General features: G+C 41.3%; 3 protein-coding genes across 3 annotated transcripts in view; all 3 read left to right on the top strand.

Annotated features, from left to right (window-relative positions):
• The window catches only part of LOC134196408 (telomerase reverse transcriptase-like), a 51,988-nt gene extending 26,925 nt beyond the window's left edge, over nt 1–25,063 (top strand). Inside the window, exons 20-28 of the mRNA XM_062665524.1 lie at nt 8,731–8,782; nt 8,839–8,923; nt 18,170–18,256; nt 18,312–18,392; nt 18,461–18,530; nt 18,587–18,629; nt 18,692–18,821; nt 18,876–18,934; nt 24,934–25,063. Of these exons, the coding sequence (XP_062521508.1) occupies nt 8,731–8,782; nt 8,839–8,923; nt 18,170–18,256; nt 18,312–18,392; nt 18,461–18,530; nt 18,587–18,629; nt 18,692–18,821; nt 18,876–18,934; nt 24,934–24,951 (625 nt within the window). The 3' untranslated portion in view covers nt 24,952–25,063. The remainder of the gene's footprint in view (nt 1–8,730; nt 8,783–8,838; nt 8,924–18,169; nt 18,257–18,311; nt 18,393–18,460; nt 18,531–18,586; nt 18,630–18,691; nt 18,822–18,875; nt 18,935–24,933) is intronic.
• LOC134196781 (uncharacterized) lies at nt 12,072–14,516 on the top strand. Its single transcript, XM_062666001.1, is given in 6 exon segments — nt 12,072–12,610; nt 12,666–13,279; nt 13,325–13,495; nt 13,600–13,794; nt 13,797–14,111; nt 14,253–14,516. Coding segments are annotated over 6 exon segments (2,067 nt in total). The 3' UTR covers nt 14,486–14,516.
• Nucleotides 24,974–25,532, top strand: LOC134196409 (uncharacterized). Its single transcript, XM_062665525.1, has one exon. It carries the CDS (start codon nt 24,974–24,976, stop codon nt 25,526–25,528), a length of 555 nt encoding a protein of 184 aa, XP_062521509.1. The 3' UTR covers nt 25,529–25,532.
• The last annotated feature ends 1,658 nt before the right edge of the window (nt 25,533–27,190 follow it).

The raw sequence follows: 27,190 nt of genomic DNA, 5'->3' as shown, positions 1-27,190 counted from the left end.
AGAAGAGCTCTCTGTAATGAAAGTAGGATGCTAGAGGCTGTTTTCTCCCGGCAGTTGTAACCTCCTCATCTCACAGAAGATGAGGTTACTGTAATAAAACTCAATGATAATTAGCGTTAGCCCTCCTTCTATTGATCTGACGAAGAGACACTCAGAAGGTTCAAGTATGAGGTTCTTTAGCCACGTACCCAGGCCCTCTTGTACCCTCGGAGAAGAGAATCTGGTACACGTCTTCGCATGTGGGCATAAATTACCTTGAAATAGGAGTAATGTATGCACGCATGTGGAACCAATGTTGTTTTAATCTCGAGCTGATAATGTCATGCGCATTGGACAACGAAACAGCTTCTGTGATCAGTCAGTGATGAAGCCATAGATCTAGCTAGACACAAGGTCAAGTGATCAGCTTATTTGGGGAATTTCTATCTTAATGGCAGACGGTTTTCTATGCAGATCTGCCAACACTGTGCTTGGTGTATTTGAGCTGCAGCAGAATTGAGGGTGCAGGCACATGAAGCCAGGACTGGTATCTAAGTAAGAAAAGCAGACAAAAAGACACCACCGGAGACGATGCATCACCCCTTTTAGTGCCTTGAAGAGTCGCTCTCCAGCTAAGCGCACACTGGCTACTACTACAGTAGGTCTTTGAACATGTGTATTGCTGCTGAGGAATACGAGTCACTACTGAACACGGAAGCTGTTTGGCTGTCCATTACGCATGACATTGTCGGCTCAAATTCTGAACAACGTGGGTTTCAGATGCGTGCAGGCATTACCCCGATTTCAAGGTAAATTATGCACACCTGCGAAGACAACGTGTACCAGGTCCTCTTCTCTGGGCACGCAAGAGGGCTTGGGTATGAGGTTAGAGTTTCTTTAGCCTTGGCTTCCCAGACCCGTTTAGTGCCAATTAAATTGGTCTTTACAAGCCATAACGTGTAGGAACATGATGTTGCGAGAACAGTACACTTCTAGTTGTTGTATGTGTACAGTATTCCCTGATATACAACAGATTACTTTTAGCACGCTATGCATGTCTTTGTTGTTGGTGTATTACAGCCGTAATTGAAAAGGTATGCATTTATGAAACTGAACACTAATGCTGGTCCTAGGACCAACTGCAATATATTGAGAAGAAGCAGTACTGTCCCAGACCTGTGGAGGCCAATTTAATTGGCGCTACACGGGTAGGGAGGTTGAGGCTAGAGATTCTCTTGGAGAGATCTGCGTAAGCAGACATGCTCCTTTCAAAGAGCGGCTGGGCGAGTGTTACAAGTCAGAATGGCTTTGATTGAGCCTTACATTTTAACCCGAGCGCAATGACATAAGTACTGTATGTAAGTTGTTAACACCCTGCACGTTAGACTTAGACTTATACCCAGTCTTCTCCTTGTGAGAGTGTAACGTCACTACATGGTCAAGCACGTGAATATAGGGTGCACGAGGAGAGGACTGGGTACAAGTCTACCCTCATAATCTTGCATAGCCAGCCCTTCCCCTTTTGACACCCAGACGGACGCGAGACTACATTGTTGTATGTGTAGCCTTGTGACCAATCTCACTGCCTCTTCGTCATTCCTGGATATTCAATCCTCTATCGCGGCTCATGAGCCATCTAGAAGCCATGCTAATCCCCAAAGCTCAGCACACCAGACTGCTACCTAAATTTGACTAGGACGCAGGACTAGAAAACTACAAGTAGGGACGTGTTTGCTTATGCAGGTCTCTCGTTGAGAACATCTACTCTCTCCTGACATACTTGAACCTTCTGTGTGCTCTTTGTAGGTCAATAGAGCAATGACTGGCACTAATTACCATTGAGTTTTATTGCGCTAGCTTCATCTATTGTGAGAGAAGAGGGTCAAGTCTGCTGGGAGAGAACGGACTGTAGCATCCTACTTTGTTACAGAGAGCTTTTGTAAGGCGGTAAAACACAAGATCCTTATATAGCTACCATTCCCGTTTAGTTTGCTGCATGTAGTTTACCGGCAAGATAACTGAGCTATGCTGTAGGCGGAACTTAGCATCGATGACGTGGCAGCCTGGCACATGCTTCATACAAACACACATTTTCTCCGCTACCAAAGCAACAGCTTGCCTGAAAGTAGTGCAATTTGAGTTTCACAATAAAGCCCACGTTTGAGATCAAATTGTATCTCCAATGGAGTTTCCCTTTGTTAATTAAGCAAAAAATGATTTTTTGGGGGGCATTTTATTTTTATAAACATTGAAAAGAATTACTTGAAAGTTATCCAAACAGCATTAGTTGTGATCTGAATGAATGACAGGGCTATTAGCCTGGAATCTCTTACTAACTCTTCCAGGAAGTTATTCCCTACGTGTGAAACAGTAGGTATAGTAATACCGGCCATAGACCAATGACCGACCAAGTGACCAATGATGCTTGCTATGGTTAGATTGTTATCGCTGGCTATCGCTATTAAAGCATGTGCTAAACTTTTCCAATGATACATGTATATTAATAAGCTGAAACTCTAAATTTCTTTTAATTAAGGGAATTTTTCTTGTGTTTATTGGGTTTGGAGATATTTTCAATGGGTGTTTTTAAAGGGGAACTCCCACGCTAATACAAGTTAATGTTTAATCAAAGTACTAGTTGCCACAATTCCATTCGCACAAGTTTTTGCCTAAGCCTGTCAGGAAGAGAGAAACAAGAAGGCAAAGTTGGGGGCGTGTTGCATGAGCGCCGCCATCTTCGATGATGACGTAGAAGTGTCTTACATTTGTGCATGTGTACATTGCTGCGTAGGCAAATCTGTGTAGGATGGTGTATTGCATTATGTACAGCTGTAACAATGAAGATAAGGACAGACAGCGTAGTGTCCATTTCTATCGACTACCGCTTAACAACACCATTGCTGAAAGAGTGGTTGTCCAAGCTTTGCCTGAAGGATCTGCCCCTTGTCACCTGACTGTCATGTGTGTACGAAGCACTTCCACTCTGACTGCTCTTTTCGAGCGAGATCTACAAGCAGAGCTCTTAGGAACAAATCAAAGGGTGTGCCTGAAGCCCAACGCTAGCTGTTCCAGCATTCTCCTCTTTTTTTATGCAATACATTAGAGAGGGTGACAGGTAAGCAATAACAGCATGTTGACGTAAACAACTCCTACTTCTATAGTACAAGCTAGTAACTAGGAAGTTTAATTAAGAATTTTACGTAATGTGCAGGCTGTTACTGATATATTAGAACAATCATCATGTAATTACTAAAGCTAAAGAGGAATCTCAGCAAGAAGTTAAAGAATTGGAAGAACAGGAGATACCAGAGTCAAACACTCTATCAATATGTGTGATGCATCAACGCAGTACGATCTGTCACACATTGTGAATCCATAAGAACATTTATTTATATTGTCTAACCTCTTCTTCCATTCCTTCAGCTTCTAGGGCATTTCATCCCCCTTCATTCTTGATAGCAGCTGACCTAGGGAGTCTTACTGCTTCTTGTACAGAGGCTGAGGGAGAGGTATCACGTGACATTTTATACTGGTCTAGACTACGATCCTTTCAATGATACAGCTGCTACAGACGCATCAGTAACATCAGTTCAGTTAGATGAAACAAAAAATAACCACCAGAAGCAGAACCAAAATACGTTGTTTTTAGTAGCTGCTGCCACACCATTCTTCAGTTCTGTCCAACCTGCGGAGCAGTTGTTGAAAGCACATCAGAACACTCACAAGGAAGAATGTTGACTGTGACGCTGCAGTGCTCCAATGGTCATTCCATTACTTGAAACTCACAGCCATTAGTCAAGGACATTCCAGCAGGCAGCTTATTAGCAGCCAATGCAATCCTTCTCTGTGGTGGAAGCTTTGCAAAATTTTCGCAATTTGCCCATGTTTTTAAACTGCAGTTCATGAGCGAGTCTACCTTCTATCGAATCAAAGATGCATACCGTACCAGTCATAAATAACTTTGGGGAAAACACCAGAAATTCTTTCTTCAACAGTTCAAAGACACCCCCTATGTCTTCTAGGAGACGGGCGCCATGATAGTCCTGGCTATTCTACCAAATATGGCACAGACACTCACATTGAGCAGGAAACTGAATTATAATTGACTTCCAACTTGTTCAAGTCAGTGAAGTTGCCAACCCTTGTCATGGAACAAGAAGGATTTGGATGTTCAGGCTTGCACATCAAACAAATTGCGACTGACCGACATATTCAAATTGCAGCTACCATGAAGAAGAAGTACCCCAACATAGACCATCAATTTGATGTTTGTCATGTGTCTAAAGGAACAGCAAAAAAGCTGACACAGAAGGGAAAATCTAAGGGATGCCCTAAACTCCTGCCATGGATCCAATCCATCTCCAATCATCTGTGGTGGCCTTCTCAGTCTTGATGGAGACTCCCAAATACTTACTGAAAAGTGGACATCAGTTATCCCCATATAGTAAACGTCCACTTGAGAAGATGCTAGCAAGTTTACAACATGTGAACACGAACAGCTAACATGTGAGGAATGTGACAAGAAATCCTGGCTAAAGCCTGGCTCCAATGCTCATGAGGCCCTAAAAGAGGTTGCCTTAGACAAAGAGTTACTGAAAGACAAAAAAAGCTCACCGAGTTTGTCACACAGGCATGCTAGAAGTGTATCTATCACTCATTTGTCACAAAGTACTGTCCTAAATGGCAGCATTTGGGTATAATGGCATGATGGCAAGAATCCAGCTGGCTGCTCTGGTCGAGAATAAGCAACAACAAGTAAAGGAATCAAGAGATATAACGTTGTATTCCTTAAAACCACCAAAGCCTGGGTAGCAAAGCCTAAAGCTGAGACAAAATCATAGGAATGCTTCCATGAAATTTCAACGTCTGTTCTGAAGAGTAGATCTATGGAGGAGAATCCCATCAGGCACTACAAAGCTAAAATCTCCACCAGTGGACTTAGCCACAAATATAGCTGGGTATGAACAGCCTCCCAAGGTACTCGATGCCATTAGAAGTACTCTGTCAGTTGTCTGTGTCAATTATTTATTTATTTGCCAATACAGCGTTGAGAATCATTAGCATCTCGAAAGCTAACGTAGTGCCCATTCTCTTCTGGAAACGCTCTGCATACGACAGACACCACACACGATGGTATGACTACTCGTACTCCTCTCCCCAACTTCTCGTGAGCCCAGTGAGTAAACTGGCGGTAAGCCGCCAGACTCAAAAAACCTACACAGAGTGACCATGCACTAGTAGGTGAGAACGAACTTGATCATAGCTTCAAATCATACCTGACTGTAAGAGGTTTTGTAATGGAGCCTGGAGATACATTCATGACACCTATTACTGTGCATAGAACTTCATAGTGCAAGCAGACAGTGTGAAAACTGTCATGTGCTGTCGCACATCTCACGCCATGAAGTCTCCAGTTCAGAGCATCGACCTCCTTGCAGCAGATGCATTCTGTAATGCTCGGTATGACAATACACAAACCACAAGTACAGCAGTCAGTGTTTTCTATTTGTTCCATACTCGTAACAGGGATGTGAACTGTTTGGTCATCGTCGTCTCTATACGGACGGATAGTTTCCATTGTTGTCTTCAGCTGCTGCGAGACATGCGCACAGGTAAGACACTTCTACATCATCATCGACGATGGCAGCGCTCATGTGACATGCCCCCAACTTTGCTATCCTGATTCTCTCTTCCTTGTTGTGCGAATGGACTTGTGGCAACTAGTACTTTGATTTAACATTAACTTGTATTAGTGTGGGAGTTCCCCTTTAATATTTGGTTTGTTTACCATGTCAACAACACTAAAACAGGATCTACCCACGAGTCAGAGTGATAGCTTGGAAATGTGTCTACTGCCGGTGAATGAGTAAGAAAGTCCATTGTAATGTGTCTCAGCCTTCTTCCTTCTCACACTCTTCTAATTGGCTGACTAGTTACATTCAAGCTGCATATGGATGGCACGCAGAGGGTTTGCACTGTAGTGCTTATCACTTTTATCGGCATTTGTTTGTTTTTGTTTGTTTGTTTGTTTGAGGACAGGACTAGACACGTGTGGATGGATTTTGATGAAATTTGATAACATTATAGAACTTTGATAAAGGAGCAATTGTTTAATTTGTGGAATTAATCTGAATCAGGGTTTCCATTTTAGGGATCAGCTTTGCTGACAACTGATTTGCTTTTACAGATTTATACCATCTTTTGAAGAGTGAACATATAGTCTTTTGTCACAGAGCTTCTCTTGAATACCATTGCTGTGACGTACTGTGAATAATAGCGACTTGTTGTGTGTCGAGGCGAGTTGCAGCTCCTCGTGTATGGATTTTTAAATGAAATTTGGCAGTATGATAGAATTTAGATAGAGGAGCGATCGATTGGTTTTGGGGATTATTCTGATGTCATTTAAACGGGATGAGTACATGACAAGTAGCTTAGTGGACAAAGTGTAGCAACTGGGCAGGAAAAACGCTATCTCTGCCAAATAAAAAATTGTATTGCTCAGATAGTGTTGCTAATGTTAACATACGAAATTCTGCAGTTTTCTCTGCAAACAAGAATATACGAAAGTACAGCATACATGTAATTGATTAGTTTCAATACCTCAAACATGTTCTGTGGGAATAGTGATGTCAAATTATTGAATTACTCTAGATCAGCAATTAGTACGAGTGAGTAATCCTTTTTGACTGGTACTGTATATATATATACCTTGTTATATTTAATTAGTCTAGGCTTATATTTCAATAGCAGGTAGTAGTACGCACAAGCTCCGTGTTTTACATTTGTTGCACTATGCTTATTTAAGTGTACTGTAATATTAATTAATGGCTTCTACTCCAACCGAGCATGCAAATATTTAAATTTTGAGAATTATATATTATTTATAAATTATGTAATGCTTATTACGATATATACTTTACTGATACTAATCTTTGGGTTGGCTTTGCAAAACAATAACATCACTGCGTGCAAAAACAGTTGCCGAGGGCCTGACTTACATACGGGTTGGAATGTGGCCAAATACTCCACCAAATGACGTTGTAAGCAATTTGAAATAACGTCATCAGTTGTTTTGATCACAGCGACACCAAATGACATCACAAACAATTTATTTTATGTATAATTTTTTGGTCACATTGCACACCAAATCTTTAAACATGCTCATTACAAACGGAAATCGTTGAAATTTCCCTTATACCACCTAACTGTAGTTCATATCAACAGAAATCAATGCTACCACGTGCTGCAGCTCATGTTGTCTCGCTTGGTGCGATGCAACTGAGGCGTGTGAGCTGCGAGGGTGCTGTTTTGGTAACCAGCGGTATATAAGAAAGGCAATCAGGAGAGGACTAAAGATAAAGAAGTATGAATCTGTTTATGATTGCATATGCAGCAAGCTGCAGAAAGGGTGAGGGCACTGAAACTATATGAGCTTTATGAAACGAGCTTATAGCTCTGTAAATACAGTAGTAAACGCTAACTTCAGACTGATCTTAGATAAGTTGTAGTTAGAAATGTCTTGGCAGTGTACATGTTATGTGTAGGTGTTGTGTGTTCGTAATATGTTATAGTTGTGTTTTTGTTGCTCCTTAGAGGGAACTGCACTGTACTCTTGGGTGTGATAGAAATTACAACAACTCTCTCAACGAAATAATTAACCAAATTTTTCTGGTCTTTGTACTATTTCAACTTCATGTCCTTGCTTTCTTGAAAACTACCCTGAATTGATCATGGGGGATTTATACTTGCTTTTCCCAAGCCCACGTCTGACACCCTTTCAAAGGCTTGATTGACCTTTATGAAACATCAGTTCTGTCATAATTCCAGAGATGAGAATCATATGCAAATACCAGCAAATGGGGTATCATGACCATACTTATAGGTTTGCAATGAGAATATGTCAATAGAGTATTTGAAATACCTTGAAATTATTGGGGAGGCAACTGCTTGTCTGTTGTTTCTGAATTTTATCATTGATATTATGATTAACTGTGACTAGCAGAGACAGACGTGACTAGTCAGGTAGGTTATTTTATGTTTGTTGTAGCTAATTCAGTTAATTGTTGTTTTGCTAATTATACCAACTACAAACTGAAAACAGTTTTCTGATGTAGATGCTAGTACCGTATTTCTTCGAATAGTGGCCGCCCTCGAATAGAAGCTGCCCTTGTTTAGAAGCCACAGCTGAAGAGACTTGTTAAAAATAGAGGCCACCCTCAAATTGAGGCCTCACCAGTCTGCAAAGTTACTGGCCACGCCCATATCACATGCTTTTAATGCTTCTGCGTCAATCTCATCTTATTACGCTCACTCGTCTATCAATTATAACGTAATAGTTGTGGCATTTTTGGCTAAACCTACCGAGGTTGGCACCTTCAAAAGTGTCCAATTATGTCAACAGAAGGAAATGTTATGTTCAAGTACAAACGTGTCATGGTGTGAAGTAGAGACTTAAAAATAGAGGCCACCGTTGTTTAGAAGCCGTAGTTCCCGTAACCTTGTTAAAAATAGAGGCTGCGGCTAGTATTTGAAGAAATGCGGTGCTATCATGGGCATAAGGTGGTTTGGAGCTCAACTCATGGCTCCTGGCATACTTTATTTCTGGCACATGCACTTGGACTTCTAATGTTATTGCGTAGATGTTTAGAGATGTGACACTAACTAAACCTTGTAGAAATTTGGGATGGTGTATTATTGCATTTAGGTTATATCGTTTGTGCTGTTTATGTGATGATTGTGGTTGTCTTTTAGTTTATATATTGGGGCTGTTGAAAACTTATTTATCCAGCTTTCTGAAGATTCGGTTAGAGCAAGCTATTTTTGTGAAATCTTGTAAAATAATGAATGACTGTTTTGTAGGTTCTAATGCGTATGGTTGATGACTTCTTGTTGATCTCTTACTCTCTAGAGGAAGCAAGGAACTTTATTTATTCAATGCAAACAGGTTTGTTGTGCTTTGTTGTTTGTCTGTTAGGGCGCATTTCCACTAGTGCCTAAACCGGTTTACCAATTGGTTTAAGCTAAACTGGCTTAAGAATTGACCTGTTTCCACCTACACTAAACCAGTTATATGTTAAACCTAAACCGCTTTCTTAAACCTACTTTGAAGTAGGTTTAGCAAAGTGGTTTAGGTTTAACTGTCACGTGACAGTAGCGCGCTTCTTTAGATGGCTTCTGACAACGCTGTTTTGATGATATTGACTATTTTGTCAGGATAGGATTGCCCTAGAAGATGCAAGGGTCGTTAGCTAGGGGAAAGAAATCAGCAGCTACGAAGAGAGAGAAGACGGTGTTCTTGGTCATCCTCATGCAAATTCCTACTAGCAGATGCTCAATCAGCGACAACCAACAGTTGCCCTGACTCGGTGACAGATCAGCCCAATACTTCAAATTAATGCGTTCTTAGACGGTTTGTTTAGCACATCCCAGATGTGCAAGTTTCTAGTGGAAACAGTCACTTTCTTGAACTGGTTTAGTTTTAAACGCATTTAAGCTAAACTAGTTTAAGGTGCAGCTAGTGGAAACATGGCCTTATAGAGTTACTTGTGAAATTGCTAAAGTACTGTGTAAAGTTTGTTGTTTTTTATTGAAGCTTGTGTTATATTGTAAATTGAAATTAATATTGCAAAGATGCAACATGCTGCTTACCGTTTTGTACAATTATTGTATTTATTGGCTACATGCTTATATCCAATCAATTTTCATTCTTGGTTGTCTGTGTTATAGATTAATATTAATGACTATGATATACAAGGTTGCACCTCTGTCATTCTAATAAATCAGTTATTGTTAGAGTCTTGTCTCGTCTTGTTGCAGTTGTACGAATGTTACAGTTTGGTACTACTAGTTATTTATGATAAATTGTGTTCCCCAATGCCATGCCTGCACTGCTATAATATTGGCGATGAGATGGGATCCAATTTCAAATTCTTTGATCGTAAGAAAGACCAATGGATTCTTGGATCCGGCAGTTTGGACAATTGCTTCCACATTTAAAATGAGAGAATGCAGCTACAGTGATGCGAGATGCTTTATGCACGTATGGCGGATCTGACACATTTTCTCTTCTGTGTAGTTTGCATTGTGTAGTCCGTATAAGCCGGAAGAATGTGATTTTGACAATTTGAAGGCTAAGTTGGATGAACATTACGGCGTAAACAAGTTAATTTTCTCAAAGAGATAACGATTTTTCTGTTCCAAACAATGAGAAAACGAGTTACTGAGTTACTTAGCTGAATTACGATGTCTAGCGCTATTCTGTGAATGGTCAGAAGGACAATTAGTCAAAAATTTACGTGACAGATTCGTGATAGGGATTCGAAATGAATGGCTGTCACAGGAGCTTCTTATGGAAGACCACACGAAACCCTAGAAGAACTATTTCAACTGGCTACTTCCTTAGAAGCTGCCAAAAAAGAATCATTTCGACAGTTGGAAAATGATGATAATACAAATGCATCATCTGACTCGATTGCTGCCATTGAATCAAGAAAGTCACAGGCAGAACATAAGAAGAAACCACTGTCATGACGCCGGCATGAGACAGAGTCTTTAACACTTGTTCAGAAGTTCTACAAGTGTGACAGCTGTGGTGGAAGACACAGTCGGAGCAAGTGTAATAAATTAGAAATTCAAATTGCCGACGTTGCAGTCGAATTGGACACATACAGAGAGTCTGCCATGCACTTGCTATGATTCAATTATTTTATGACCTGTCAACTTTTGACGCAGACACAGGTTCCAACAATCCGATTCATAGCAGTTTGGCTGTTGTTCCTGCAATGCAACATGGAGATGAGATTGACATTCGCCAAGTGTTCAGAAAGTACAACTTCCTGAATTCAAGAAAGTTCTTAGACTGATGCATCATCGGTAACGTTTATCAACAGAAAGACGTGTGATCTGAAGCGACCGAAATTGAATCCGGCCAAATGTTTGTCTGTGTGTGGGGGTCAGTTCTTGTAAGAGCTATATTAGTCAGCGCCACTCCGTGGTGCCCCTCCCCCCCCCCCCCCGGGCAACAGTTTTTTCACTTTGTGAACACTGGCTAAAGCTGACTGAAGTCTTGGAGTCTTTTGATCTTGAGTACAGGGTGTCGAATGATGGCATCACTCAGTTCGTGCCAAGTCTTTTCCCTTACGGAGGTTTTGCAACCCTCTCAGGGCGAGATATCAAATGGTGCACATAGAGCAAGTCTGATGCATGGAAATTGTGCATGGCATATGGCATCTTGGAATGTGAAAACGCTAGTTGATGTTGCCAGACCTATTGAGATTGCCAGACGTTTCAGTTGTGATGTGAGTGTCATTGATGAATGAAATATAGTCCAAGTTATAAGCGAACTGTGAATGTGGCTGCAGGAGACCAAATGGATTGGAGTTGATGCATATAGAATTGGAGGTAGCGTTGTGTTGGACAGCTGGCAGGGATGTTCCTGATGCAGGTCAAAAAAGGCAAAGAGGAGAGGGGTTGCCATAGTCTTATCTGGAGAAGCTATACATGCATGGAAGGTGGGTGGTAGCCAGTGGAAAGCTTGGAGCTCGAGGTTGGTTGCTGCTGCTCTGGAGACTGGCTGTGGACGACTGCATGTTCTATCTTATTTATAGCGATCTTCAAACTGCTCTCTCATCTGTTCCATCAAATGAGTGTGATGTGATATTTTGCGATTTTAATATTCGCGTAGGTTCAAGAGGTGTTGATGATGGCAGGTGGTATGAGGGAGGCCCTCATGGATATGGGTGAGATTAATGAAGCTGGAAAAGAGTTGCCGTCTTTTCTATCTATAAATGAAGATACCGTTTGCAGCACCTGGTTTTAGAAAAGAGAAATTCACAAGCACACCTGGCAGCACCCAGAGTCGTTGAAATGGCATTGCCATTGATTATGTGATTATGAGGAAGGGCCATAGGAGGAAGTGCCTGGATGTTCTGTGATGCGTGGTGCGGATTGCAACACTGATCATAGAATGTTGACAGCTAAAGTGGTGGTTGGGAAGAAAAAGTCATTCAGTGGGGATGTTGCAAGAGTGGCTTGAGAAGATGGGATATGTCAAAGTTGAAGGGCAAATGTGTTGATGAGAGGGGCAGAGAGACATGTGTATGGGCAGTTTTGTGAGGAGTGTTAACCAGAGGTTACAGGAAGAGTGGGATGAGATGAAATGTGTACAAGAGAAGTGGGATACCCTGAAGATGGCGTTGTGTGACAGAGCTAAGACTGAGCTTGGATATGAGGATAGGAGACAACCAGATTGGTTTAGAGAGAGTGAGGAAAATTTAAAACTACTCTTCTTAGAGAAAAATAGGCTATATGCGTTGTGGCTTAGCACTGGAAAAGAGATCTATAAGAAGAAACACAGAATTGCAAGGACAGCAAGGCGAGCAGTGAGAACAGCTAAGGATGCTTGGTTCCAACGTAAAGCTTTGGAAGCAGAGAGAGGAAGACACTATGGGAAGCTTGTATGGAAATGTATTCGTGACATTCAAAGAGAAAGAAGAGGTGTGGTGCCAATGAGATTGGCTATGGTAAAAGATGAGAATGGTAGTGTATGTACCACTACTGAGTCTCAGCATAATAGATGGAGAAGACATTTTAACAACTTCCTCAACTTACAGAGTGAGTTTGATATGGAAGAGTTAGAAAGAGTACCACAAAGACAACTTAGCCAGAAATGGCTGAATTACCAACAGAGGAGGAGCTGTTAACGCTATTGAGAAGGTGAAGAATGGTAGAGCTGGTGGTGAATCTAGTATACTTCCAGAGATGTTTAAGGCTGCTTGCATTGGGTATGAATTTTCTAAAAGATTGCTGGAGTTGGTGCATGATGTGTGGGAGAAGAGGAGTGTTCCAGATGATTGGCATGATGCTATCTTAGTTCCTATTCCTAAGAAAGGTGATCTCAGCCATTGCAACAACTGGAGGGGACTTTCACTGTTGGATGTAATTGGGAAAATTGTGGCCAGGATCCTACAGGAGAGACTACAAAAGTTGGCTGAGAATGAGTTACCTGAGTCGCAGTGTGGCTTTAGGAAAGGAAGAAGCTGTGCAGACACGATTTTTACTGTATGTCAGCTGGTGGAGAAGTCTTTAGAACATGAATCTAAGGCCTTCTTCACCTTTATTGATTTAAAGAAAGCTTATGACTCTGTCCCAGGACAGACGATGTGGAAGGCATTAGAGAAGCTTGTTGTGCCTGAAGAGACAATCCAGCTGATCGCATCTTTTCATCTAGACATGAAAGCCAAAATTTGTTTGGATGGAACAATGTTAGAGGAGATTGAGGTTCAAAGTGATTTGAGACAAGGTTGTTGTATGGCTCTAGTGTTGTTCAACCTGTACACATGTTTAGCTGTAGAGAGGTGGTTGGTTAGGGTAGAGGATACTGAAGGAGTGGGCATTACGATCAAGTTCAAACAGGACGGGAAATTGTTCAGGAGGTATACTAAGAACTCTTGTGAGAGGAATATAACAGAGTGTCAATTTGCTGATGATGCAGCTCTTCTTTCATCATCAAGATCAGGTGCAAAGACGGCAGCAATGGAATACCAACAAACAAATAGAGATTTTGGGTAGAGTGTTAGCATTTCCAAGACCAAACACATGATAACAAGAAGACTGGTTGAGGAAACGATCAAACGCCTGTTGCGCTTGAGGGAGGAGACATTGAGATGGTAGATGAGTTTTCTTATCTTGGGTCTGTCATTACCAGTTCTGGGCGAATGACTGTGGAGGTAGACGAAAGAGTAGCTCAAGCGTCAAAGGCTTTTGGGGCCTTGAGAAAGGCTGTCTTTATTGATAAACACCTAAAGATATCAACAAAGAGAATAATTTGCAATGTGTGCGTTTGTCTGTGCTGTGTTGTGGAGCAGAATGTTGGGTCCTTCTCAGAAAGCAGGAGAAGCGGAACACCTTTTACCATCGATGCATTAGAAGTATCTTGGGCATTTCCAACAGGCAACAATGGTCTGAGCACATCACAATGGCAGAAGTTAGGAGGTGGGGAGATGAGGAGACTGCATCTGAGAAAGTGAAGAGGAAAAGGTTGGAATGGTTGGGACACTTAGCTAGGATGCCAGACCATAGAATACCAAAATCAATCATATTTGATTGGTTGCCTCATCCCCGCCCCAGATGTGGTCCAGAGAAGAGATGAAGAAATAGTATGAGAAGAGATTTTAAAGACATCGAAGTATCAGAGGAGGAATGATATGATGAGGCTGTGAGGTCGAGAGTGGGCTGGAGTACATTGTGTCGTCATGATTTGGAACGTTGAAGAGAGAGAATGGGAACATGTGCTCCGGTGGCAGTCAGGGATGTGATGTGTGAGGTGTGCTCCAGGACCTTTAGAAGACAGAGTGATAAGGCGAGACATAAGTGTATGGAAGAAAGAAGGAAACCTATAAGGGAACAACAGGGTGCAATCCAGTGTTCAAATTGCCTCAAATGGTTCCGAAGGATTGACAGTTCACAGATGTGTAGAATTCTAGCAAGCACAATGTTTGTTCATTAGACTTGTCTTTTGGAGGCAAGCGTGACCGTTTTACGGTAGCTTTTTAATAGGACAGGACAGGACAGGACTGGTTTGTTTGTGTGTGTGTGTGTGTGTGTGTGTGTGTGTGTGTGTGTGTGTGTGTGTGTGTGTGTGTGTGTTGTGTGTGTGTGTTGTGTGTGTGTGTGTGTGTGTGTGTGTGTGTGTGTGTGTGTTGTGTGTGTGTGTGTGTGTGTGTGTGTGTGTGTGTGTGTGTGTGTGTGCGTGTTGTGTGTGTGTGTGTGTGTGTGTGTGTGTTGTGTGTGTGTGTGTTGTGTGTGTGTGTGTGTGTGTGTGTGTGTGTGTGTGTGTGTGTGTGTGTGTGTGTTGTGTCTGCGTCTGTGTCTGTGTCTGTCTGTCTGTCTGTCTGTGGTGCTGTAGCTCAACTGGTTAGAAAGTGCATTTGGAGAATGGAAGCATCCAAGTTGCAAGTTCAAGTTGCAGTGATGGCTAGCTATATCATAATTTCCGTAAGCAAGAAACTTACACAATTGCTTCTCTTGACTCAGGAGTATAAAAGATTACCTGGTCTTTGACTGGGGTGGACAAGACCGCTGGCTTGGCCGTAACATCATGCAGCAGACGAGTACGTGTGGGCCTTGGTGTCCAGTCCCAGAGCTGTGCCATAGTCAGTGCCCCTACTGTAGATGATTCTGGCCAAGCTTCAGGTGGACTGTAGCACTGGCCCTTAAGCCTCCACGTAGTGCATGGAGGCCCTGTTTCTAGAGGTAGGGGAGCTATACGTTTGCCCATTTTTTTGTGCGTGTGTGTGTGTGTGCGTGTGTTATTTCAGCTATGAGTCATAAGAAACGTGACTTTGTAAAACTCACGTGACTTAACAAAAATACCGTACTCAAATAGATCGCTGAAATGATTTCCGGTTTGTGCCTAGGTGGATGTATTGTGGATTATGTGTGAATCACTGATTTGTATTTGCGATTTGTCATACATGGCAACTGTAGACAATGGATTAACTGCCAGTTAGATCAGCAAAACGTTCATGAAAGGTTTTACCAGAACAGGGTAATCCATGTTTGCGATTGACAGGCCTTGTTGCAATATACAACAGAACTTACCTGTCTCCCTTACTTGACTTGGCTCTTATTGTAGGATTTTCCTCTTGTTTATGACATTTTGTCAATGCTGTGCACAAAGTTTGGTTTGAGTGGAGTGTGACTATTAGTATTAAGAAGACAAAAATACTACTGGTAATTGTGGGACAAGTACAAGCTAACGTCTCCGTTGATGATCATCACAAATGTTAATGAGTTTTTCTATCTGGGTAGTGTCGGTCATGAGTCTGGTGGATGCTGTAGTGAAATTGATAACGGGATTGCAAGAGCTAGCACAGCATTTAGTTGTTGTTCGAAACTAGTGCTTAACTACAGAGAGTTTCGAGAGCTATCAAATTGAAATTATTCAGAACACTTGTTTTGTCAATACTGTTAGATGGTTGTAAGATCTAGCCTGTGACTTGTGAAACATTTGGAAGCTGAACATTTTTAACATGAAATGCATAAGAACAATTTTGGGAGTGACAAAATGACATGAATTCAGAAATGACGTAAATCTAGCTACAGGCAAAAAAAGACCAAGTATAGATTATATCTACAGTGACAAAGGCTACAGTAGTCAGAATGACAGACAGTCGAACTTAAAGGGCTACTGCAGTGCAAAAATCAATTATTTGTGAACTAAATTAAAAGATCTACACATGTGTACTTTAGAAAAAATAAAAGTAGATTTTTGCGAATGTACTGAGAGAATGAGAGCAGTTGAAAGCTACTTCCGCAATACTATTTCCGGAATGGGGCGGTGTTAGCACACTGACCTCAGTGGAGGCAGAGTAGCGCTATCATATGTTAGTATGGCAAGTGGTTGTTCAGAAACAGCACATTGGAGCGACCTTGCTACGCGTAGGGATTCGGAAAGCGATTCAGAAGTTTGTTGTCGTCGGATTCTTCTTTGAGCGAAGTGCTGGAGCACGTGGGAGAGCAATCTCTCAGTCCGTCGACATCATCATCTGAACGCAGCGGAAGACGTTGGATCTGTGGAACTGTATATGTTTGAGCCACTCGCTGACGAACGCAGTGAACGGCTGTCTGACATGTCGTGGTAAGTCCTAGTGTGCAGAAGCGGAAGTTGCCGACAGCTGTACACGAAATGTCTCCGCTAGGTGTGATTGCGGTTACTAATTATGAGTACTGTGCAAGTGTGTGTGTGTGTGTGTGTGTGTGTGTGTGTGTGTGTGTGTGTGTGTGTGTGTGTGTGTGTGTGTGTGTGTGTGTGTTACAACGAAATTGGATTTCTCTCTAGAATGAGAGAATACGACGCCAGTTTGCAGTGCATCGTATGTCACCCTGGTTTTTGTTACAACTGTCTTGACGTATGGCTACAGTACTGTACAGCAAACAGCGTACTATCAGTATCGCCAAGAACATGTAATGAGAGCGCTATCGTCGTCTGCACATGAGTAATACGTAACCCATCATAATAAGTGGTGCAGTGTCACTTTTGCTTTCCGAAGACATCACAGTTGGTGAATGTTCACGCCTCTCTTTTTTGACAGAAACAAGAGCTTCTTCCAACAACTGAAAGTGAAACAATTACTTATTTGTTCGTTTTGGTGATCAACAGACAACTGTGCTTACTCTAGCTTTTTCTTGCTTCTCGAAGCCAGTCCTCTTCTTCCGGGGCAGTTGCGGTGTGCAGAATCAACCTGTGTACGAAAATGGTTGGTACTACATCTGACTATAGCCTTCTCTTTTGCTGCTGAGTCCAAAGCTTTGAAACAACTCAGACTCTCTCTCAAACAGTGTTCTTCGAAGTGACAGCACTAGCTGCAAACTCCATTGCGCTCTTCCCACCTTCTCCTAGTACTTTGTGGTTTGTCGAACTTGTTTCTCCACCTTTTACGAAGGTGTGGATTTTTGGAAACCAAAATACACTAAATCCAGACTGACTAGAGTTGTTGCAGCCTGCTGCAACACAACGCCGCACCCTACTCGAGTATCACAACAATGGATAGGGTGCCTCCAATGACGTCAATGTGGTAATCCGCCCCATTCCGGAAATAGAAAATGGAAGTAACTTTCAACTGCTCTCATTCTCTCAGTATATTCGCAAAAAATCTAATTTTATTATTTTTAAAGTACACATATGTAGATTTTTTAATTTAGCTCAAAAAATAATTTTGATTTTTGCACTGCAGTAGCCCTTTAATTACAACTATTATGTAGTAGACTATTTTAACTAAAACCGTCCGCAAAAACGTTGGACAAATATAGTTCAATGTGACTTGAAGTTACTTGACTTGTTGGTGGAGCTTGCTCAAGACTATGTAAAGTTAGCATCTATTCTGCATGGCCTAACTATGTTTGAGATTTAGGTTCAACTCGAAGCAAGTGTGCGTGTGTGTGTGTGTGTGTGTGTGTGTGTGTGTGTGTGTGTGTGTGCGCGTGTGTGTGTGTGCATGCGTGTGTGTGTGTGTGTGCATGTGTGTATGTGTGTGTGTGTGTGTGTGTGTGTGTGTGTGTGTGTGTGTGTGTGTGCGTGTGCACGTGTGTGTGTGTGTGTGTGACATTTGGTTTTTGTTACCTTGTAAAGTATAGGTTATTTAGCAAACAAATGCTGTTGTCTTCTAATTGGAGCAAGACTCTGTTATAGGTCTGGAAGAATTCAACTGTTCCTTGAATGTTTCAAAAACTTTTGTAAACTTTGATGCTGGTTTTGAGTGTGAAAGCATCTTACAAGGTTTTGTACTTGGCACAGTGACATGGATGTTTCTGTGTTTTTTATAATTTCACAGATTTCTTTCCATGGTGTGGCTTTTGTTTTAATATTCACACGTTGGATGTTCAAGTTGATTACAGTCGATATGAAGGAAATTGTAAGGCTGCAACAGTAACGTTTTATGAACATGGTTTGACAGCTAATATCCTATTAATTAATTTACAGATTTATCAGACTCTCTGACTGTGGATAGCACAAATCATCCATTTCTTGACATGAAGCGTCGTCTGCTACTGTATGAAACAAGCATGTATGCCAGTATCTCTTTAGTTTTCACGTCTATCTTTTCAGATTTTTGAAGGGAAGAATTCACCCAATCTATCTTGATGAAAATGTAAAATACTTGTTACTACTTTACATTTTATTACTAATTTTGTAACTTGAAATTTTTTATAGTTTAATTCAAAGGCAGTGGTGACTTGCAATGTGTACCAACTTAGTTATCTTATTGCCATGAAGATGTTGGTTTACTTGAGGGAATTACCAACCAGATGTTATCAGTGTTTCAGCATGAAGAATTTTACAGGTTTTCAAATTGTACAATGGTAGTGTTTGTCTTACTTGTTCTTTGGCTTACTAGATATGCTCTCAGAGTTTTCTGGACAGTTTGTCGGTGTTGCTCAACTGAAGTGTTATCAGGTGAGGACCTTAACATTTATGACTGACTTATACCATGGTGTCATGTAACATGTGACCAGTCACGAGCATATATTGAGGTGGTGTACATGACGTACTGCACGGCAAGTGTGCAAGAAGTTACTTCTAGTTATTATCACACTCTCACTTGTATGATTAGCGTTCTATATGGCTTTTACTAGTACTCGGAGCTGGATTAGAGCCCGCGTGCCCCTCTGCTGGTAGAAAGCCATATAGCACGCTAATCATACAGTAACCTATACTTATATTGATGCTTTGCTTGTGATGGCTTTGTCTGCTGCTGCTGTTGCCGCTGCTGCTCCTGTGTCATGTACATATTGAGCCTTGTTTGCACGATGTTATGGGACTCGGGCTGAATCCGGAACCATGTGTTTACACAATGATTATTCAAGTTGAGCTTGGCCCGGGTCAACGGGCACGGCTCACTTTCGAATGCCGGGTCACGCTCCAGTTATGATAGAGCTCCGCCCATCATTCGAACACCTCTGTGTTTCTTGTCATGCCATTGAGCTGGTTTTGCACACTCTCATCTCCCCATCCCAGTGAGTGTTATAACCTTTTCGTCAATCCATAGTATGCTTCTGCGTCTTGCCATTGCTTACAGACCACGTGATTAACTCACACTTCAGACTCTTCGCATCTAGCTGATATACCAATGTTGGCTATGGATGTGTGAATGCAAAACATGGCCGGACGCAGGACTACGGGCCCAGGTTGAGCCTGGGACACATTTTAGTGGGTCTCGTGTAAATGCGTCTTTAGTGGTTACACATGTGTAGGAATACCATTATGCAGCAGCATGTGCGTGCTTTCAATTTCCGGGTACACTATTTTGTTGCCATTGTCCTATTGATTTTTGGTTGTTTGCTAGTCGATTATTTCATAGTCTCATGTAATCTGAATTACTGAAAGCTAGTACAAAGAATCTATGTTTTGCATGCCATTTGGTTATTTGAAGTGACCCCCAACTACTCCAATGCTATATTATTGCTTGTGTTTGCATGTTTGTCACCTTTGTAATTGGTTCTTGTGCTGTGGAGAGACCAAGTCATGTTCATGTAGAGGATTAGACGCGTTATATTGCTCAACACAAGAGCTTCATAACATATACACTAGCCGCTAATCCAAAGACTACCCAGTCATTCGAATACCGGTTTCCCATATGTACCGGTCTCTATACGTCATCCGATTTATATTTATCCAGATGCGCTTACACTACATGAACATGACTACGTTTCTTCAAAAGGTAAGTCTCTAGGGGTTTACTAATTCTAGCTGATCTAGTTGTTAATGGAGTTACTGCTTGAGATGTCTCCTTGCGTGCAAGTGAAACTCTGTCGTCTTGGTCCCTTCTGTCTTCTTTTGTCCATTCTACTTTCTTGCTCCACTTGTTTTTTTTGATTGGTTGTGTCTTCGTTTTGCTTATCCCTATCTTTGTCATTCCGGGTTTCTGTGCTTTCCTTTTCCAGATTCAATTGATGTCGGTTCTTCGGAAGTTCCCTTCTGGGGTACTCACCACGTAAGATCTTGGCGATACTTCAGACGATACATTTCCCCACATTCTTTTCTTTCTTACCCACATCGTCTGTGCTTTCTGTCTGGTATTAGTCTTGCTGCGTGTCTCCTGTCATAATTCTCTTTCTGTTGTTGTCTTTATTGATTTTCCTTCTTTTGAAGACGGGTTTGGTTTGGAATATTTGGTTTTCATTGTTCTGACTGGATTGGTATTGTCATTCGTAATGTTTGAGTCATTAGCGGTTCTGAAAGGCTGTACCCATTACTCAGAGGCTTTGCTTTGTATTCTAGAAGTGCTAGACTTGGATCTTTACATTCTTTAGAATGGTCTTGACTATCTGGGCTGTGCGCTGTCCCTCCCCATTAGATTGCAGAAATGTGGGGCTTGATGCCACATGACAAAATCCATAGTCTCTAGCAAATTGCTTGAACTCTTCCGAACTATATTGTGATCCATTATCGGACCTCACAACGTCAGGTATTCGGTGTCTAGAATATATTTCTTTTAAGTGCCAGATCACTTCTCTTGATGTTACGTTTTGCAGTGCTTCATTCGATACAACGTGAGAAGTAATCTATAACAACAATATAGAACTTTCCCTTGAACCTCAATAGGCCAGTGGGTACCGTTTGCCATGACAACTTGGGAAATTCTGTGGGAATTGGGGGCTCTGTTGTGTTGTTCCTTTCTTTGCAACAAATAGCACACTTTGACCTCTGTGCTGTTCCCAGTCCACCATACCGACTGCTTTGCTCTTTCTCAGCACTTAACAATTCCCATACATATGTCCGTTGTGTAAACACTTCAATATTTCTTTCCTTTATTCATTAGTTATTACCAATCTGCATCCTCAGTAGATCATCTTGAATTGTCAACTCCGGGGCTACTTGCATGTATAGCTTCAATTCTCTACTGATTCCATGCTCTGGCCAACCGTTTCGTATAAAATATTTAATTTGTTGACATGTTGGGTCTTGCTTCTGCATTTGTCTTATCTGTTCAAGTCTTTTTCTGTTGCTGGCAATTGACTGATGACTTGATTCACCCAATTTTTCGATATGTTTTGTAATTGTCATCTTTTGCAGTAGTCACGTCAATAGGACTTCTTGATAGAGTGTCTGCTGTTCGTAACTCTTTGCCGAGCATGTGCTCTATATCGTACTGATATCACATTAGTCTCATCCTCATTCTTTGTATCCTAGGTGATAATTCCTCTAAATTTTTTTCCAGTAATGACTCAAGCGGTTTGTGGTCAGTGATCAACTTGAATTGTTTTCCCAGCAAGTATTGAGAAAAAATGCTCACATGCCCACATTGTAGCTAATGTTTTTTTCCAATTGGGCATACTTCTTTTCAGTTTCAGACAATGTTCTTGACGCATAGACAACTTGTCTCCAATTTCCCTTTTGTTGTCATTGTTGGAGGACTGCGCCAAGTCCAAATGACAATGCGTCATCCGGTACACGTGTTTCAAGGATGGGATCATACAGCCAATATCGGTGCTTCACTCAATGCCTTTTTTAGTGTTGCAAACACTTTTCTTTGAGGCTCTTCCCAATACCAAACATTACGTTGGCTCATTAGCGCTGTCAAAGGTTGTGCTGCCGATGATAAATGTTGGATAAATCCTCCGTGATAATTTATCATTCCAAGAAATTGTCGTACTTCCCCGTTGGTTTGTGGCTCTCTCAGTCCTAATATTGCATTGACTTTGCTGGGGTCAGATCTAATTTCTTCGGCATTGATGATATGTCATACGAATTTTTCTTCTTTATGGGCAAAATGAAATTTTTGTTTAGCGTTACTCCTTCAGTTTTTAATCTATCCAAAACACCATCAATCTTAGATCGTGTTCTCAGCGATTGTTTCCTGAAACCAGAATGTCGTCCATTTGACACATGACTCCTCATAGGCCTTCCAGAATTTGAGATATCACGTTTTGAAAAATCTCAGGCACCGAAGTGATTCCAAATGGTAATAATCTCTTGAAGAAATATTTTCCCATTGGGTAATGAAAGTCGTCAATTTGGCAGTTCGAGTTGAAATGGAATTTGCCAATAACCAGCATTGGTGTCTAATCGAGTGAAGACTTTCGCATTCCTCAAACTCCCTTAAGCTGGGTTTACATTAAACAAGCAAGACCTTACATGTCTGCGTTCACGTCTTGCAGCTTGCGTCTCCTGGTTAGTACGCTAGCCTTTCGAGACTTGCAATGACGTAAGTTACCGCACGCTGTACATTGCAATGTCTTACATAGAAGCTGTCTTAGTGATTGCAACCCCGATTTTAGTGCTTGCATTGTGTCGAAAACAACAACAGAGAAAATGGAAGAGAGAATGGGTTGCTCTAGTTCTTGCCAAAGTCTCCAGCAACGAACCTATCACAATTTGACACAGGAAATGCATCTCAACAATGTAAAAATACAATGAGGCAAACGAACGCTCTCAATTAGATATTCTTCCATCGGGACTCATTACTCCACAAGTGAGGTTGATATACAAAAACATGAGACACAAGACGCAAGAATAGAAATCGAGTCTATTTTCTTACGTCTCATTACGTGTCCTCCGTTTCCACATTTTGCGTTCGACGTTTTAATGTGAACAGACACAAAGACGTAAGAAAACACCAGAGCACGTAAGGAGCAGGTAACACCTCCTTAGGTCTTTAATGTAAACCCAACTTAAGGACTGTTCAACACTTGGCATAGTATGGTGTTCTTGTCATACTCCCTTGTTCAATTTTGTTAGATCCACACAACTTCTGACGGTATTGTTTGAGTTGAAAACTGGAACTATGCCTGCACACCAATCAGTTGGACCTTCCACTTTTTCTATTATACCTTCTTTTCCATTCTTCTCAACTCTTCATTCACCTTTTGGACTAAAGGTATTGGAAAAAACTCAGCGTGGACTTGACACAGCATATGGCTCACATCCCTCTTCCTAAGCCTGTGAATAACTTTGGATATTGTGTAAAGACTTTTTGTTGGGTCCCAATTTCTCTGACGAATTCTATCAAGTGCAGTGTCTGGATAGCAAGTCATCCTACCAAAGGTTGATTAAAGGTACACTCCATCATTTAGCACTGCGCCTCGCAAACTTGATTGCATACTATATGCAATCAAGTTTGAAGGTTTGGCTGAACTACAGCGAAAGCTGGACATTAGATCGTAGTCACCATTATAAATAAGGAAAAATGTATGGAAGGGATTTTTCAATCTTACTGAAGCAAGTTCGGGTCGTGCGAAAACCAACTCGTCATCTTTTCTCAGGTTGAAGGTACCAAATAGGTTACATTTTACACAAGACCAGATTTGAACATGCGAGTGCTACATATCTGCATGAAAACAGAGCGCATTCGGTGATCACGTGGTAAGCAATAAGTAGGTCACATGATAAGTGCAAGTGCACAAATGCAGTGCAGTTGGTTCCTTCAGCCTTGCATGCGCATCTACGCCCGTTTCGTAACGCATGAGCACATTTTCTCAACATCTCGCGAGTGACTTCTAGCATTTCGATGGTAGCGAAGCTCTTAGCTTAGCACATGTTGATGGAATGTTTATCACATGACCGTTGTATGTTCTCTGTTTTCACACTATTTGTGGCCAATGTCTAGCGTTCTCATATCCAGCTTTGCTTGTAGTTCAACCAACCTTCTATCTTGATTGCATAGCTATGCAATCAAGTTTGCAGGGGTGTAACGCTAATTGATGGAGTGTTACGTAGACTGTTTCTTGATATTTCTTTGCCTCTTTCCCCAAAGAACATTTGAATTGTCCCCTGACATTTACTGGTTGCAAACTCTGTCCTTTCAAACATTTGTCACTCTTCTCTAACCATTTCTTAAATCTGGTCGTGAATAGTGTATACGAATTGCAGCTACATCTGCTCCAGTATCTAGTTTGAATCTCAATGGGATTCCGTCCACCTGAAGTGTCACCCACCAAGGATCCATATGTGAATTGGACACCTAGCTGTGAGTGTATGTTTGTGTGTTAAGACATTCTAGATATGGCTATTCTGTATCTGAATCATTCTGGACTTGTGACAGCATGAGTTTTGTTTGCTTAGCAAACGTAATAGTAGTGACTGATCTTTCCACAATTCTTACATTTAGCATCGTTTGCTTTGGAGTCTTTTCTACCTGTAGGGGGTTAGCTAATGTTCCCTGATATGGGATAGTCTTTGGGGTTTGTTCTAGAATGTTGTAGACGTTGCGTTGTATTGAGTACAGTGCATGTGCATAGAAGACAGCAACAAGCTGAAGAATCTGTACAATCTTATGCAGACCACCTTAAACAGATTGTTGCGAACTGTGAGTTTTCAAATCTAGAATACCAGAATCATATCCGAGATGTGTTTATTTCTGGTTTGTCTGACGAGCATATGTTACAGAAACTGTATGAAAAGGAAAATTTGTTATCCTTACATTTGATGAAGTTTTAACTTTGGGTGACTTTCAGGTTAGATACAGGGGCTGATGTCATTAGTAGAAGAAACATTATGGCAGAGGTTGGGGAGCTGAAGTTGAAGATGAGTACAGAACATTTGCAGAATGCTTTAGGAAGGCTGATGAAGTTCAAGGGTGTTTTCACCATCATTATCAGTTATCGGGGCTATGAAGTAGCTGTAAAGTTGTATGGTCGCCATGGCACTGGATCCAATCTTTTGGGGATGGACTGGATAAGGGAAGTTTGGTTGTCAGGCATTTGCATCGAATATTTGAAGACATTGGGTGAAAAGTCAATTGCTCATGGTATATGTCTTTCAGCCATGTCTGCCTCTGAGGATGAATGTTTTGGATTGAGTGCGATATTAGATAAATATGCACCAGTTTTTGCTGATGAATTAGGATGTTGCAGTCAGATGGTTGGGATTCTGGTAAACCCAGACGCGAACCACAAGGTGTGTCTATTTCGAAAACCTCCAATCCACCTTAGAGGTAAAATTGAGGAAGAACTAAAAAGGAATGTGGAGAGCGTAGTATTGGAACCGGTCAATACTGCGGTCTGTGCAGTCCCCATGGTCAACGTTATGAAAAGGTCAGGAAACCACTGAATGCATTAAGAGAAATACATTACACTACTATGCTTTGGAAATTTGCCACATCTTGGACACTTGTCTCATTCTTGCTGCTTCGAAGGCAAACTTGGTTTGGTTCTCTTCGAGTTTTCCAAATTCTACCCATTTGTGTATCTGGGCTATTCGATTTTGAATGTTCACTTCTTACGGCTGGTTGCTGCTCTCTTATGGTTTCGGATAGCTGTACTCTGCTAACTGCCTTTTCTAAGGTAAGTTCGTGGTCTAGTTGCAACTGTTCGGCGAGCTTTGCATCTCGGATTCCGACTACTAACCTCTCCCGGATTATTTTGTCTCTTAGAGCTTCATATTCGCGGTCCCACTAATCCATTTGTGTATCTGGGTTATTCAATTTTGAATGTTTACTTCTTAGGACTGGTTGCTGCACTCTTATTGTTTCGTATTGTCGTACTCTGCTAACTGCTTTTTCTAAGGTAAATTTGGGGTCCATTTGCAACTGTTCGGCGAGCTTCCATCTCGGATTCCGACTACTAACCTGTCCCGAATCATTTGTCTCTTAGAGCTCCGTATTTGCAGTGTTCCACTAATCCGTATACGGGTTCTTCTTCCACTTGTATTCGTTGATTGAACAATGCTCTCTCGTATGTGACATTTATTTTTTAACAAAATGGCTGTCAAATTTTGCCAAAACTCTGCTGTACTTCTTTAGTTTATCTTCGGTTAGTCCAAATGCTACCAGTATATGTTCGACTTGGTTGCCCATGCTTTAAATTAGGATATTAACCTGCCTTTCTCAATTAGGTTTGACGCTTGTCGGTAGCGCTCGAAACGGCGTCGCCACTTGATCCAGCTTTCCGATTTCGCAAAGTCAAATGGTTCTGGAGTATTTAGTTGAGCTGTGGACATATTCACGCTTGTTACTTCGTAGTTCCGTATCTACTCCAACAACTTCTGAGAACTGAAACTTCTGACTTTACTCCTGACACTATGTGCTATGGAGAGATCAAGTCGTGTTCACTTAGTGTATTAGATGCATTACATTGCTCAACACAAGAGTTTCATAACATATACACTAGCCGCTAATCCAAAGACTACGCAGTCATTCGAATACCGGTTATCCGTATGTACCAGTCTCTATGCATCATGCAATCTATATTTATCTAGATACACTAACACTACAGTTCTTCTCTTAGATACGTGTGTATAAGCTTGTCAACGGTTTAGGCAATAATTACAGCAATTGTCTGATGATGGGATTTAAAAGTGGGTGTCATTTTAGTGTATTCTAGATTGGAATTTGACTCTTATGATTTCTAGTGGTGAAAATTAAATTTTCTGAATGCGTTTATTGGAAGTTGCAGCTAGTTACCAACTGTACAAATTATAATTTCATGTAAAAACTTTACTTTTGGTGTCTACAACTACAGACCGTCGCAAAAGTATAAAGCCACTCCCTGCACACGACTATACCTGAAGTTTGAATGACCACAAAATTATTGTAAATGCTTTTGGAAAAATAATTTAAACTGTAATTTACTGCAAAGTTTCTATTCTAAACTACAGAGAAAGACTCTCCCTATTGGGTTTGTTTCTTATGACAGAATTTTGAATTTTAAAGTGTGCCCTACTTTCACCACAAAACAAACACGTGATGAATAGCTCAACAGAACATTTTTGTTA

The sequence above is a fragment of the Corticium candelabrum genome, chromosome 21 (genome assembly GCF_963422355.1).
Source record: "Corticium candelabrum chromosome 21, ooCorCand1.1, whole genome shotgun sequence".
Classification (NCBI taxonomy): Eukaryota; Metazoa; Porifera; class Homoscleromorpha; order Homosclerophorida; family Plakinidae; genus Corticium; species Corticium candelabrum.
Note: the sequence above shows the minus strand (reverse complement) of the source record. Positions and strands in the feature narration are given on the sequence as shown.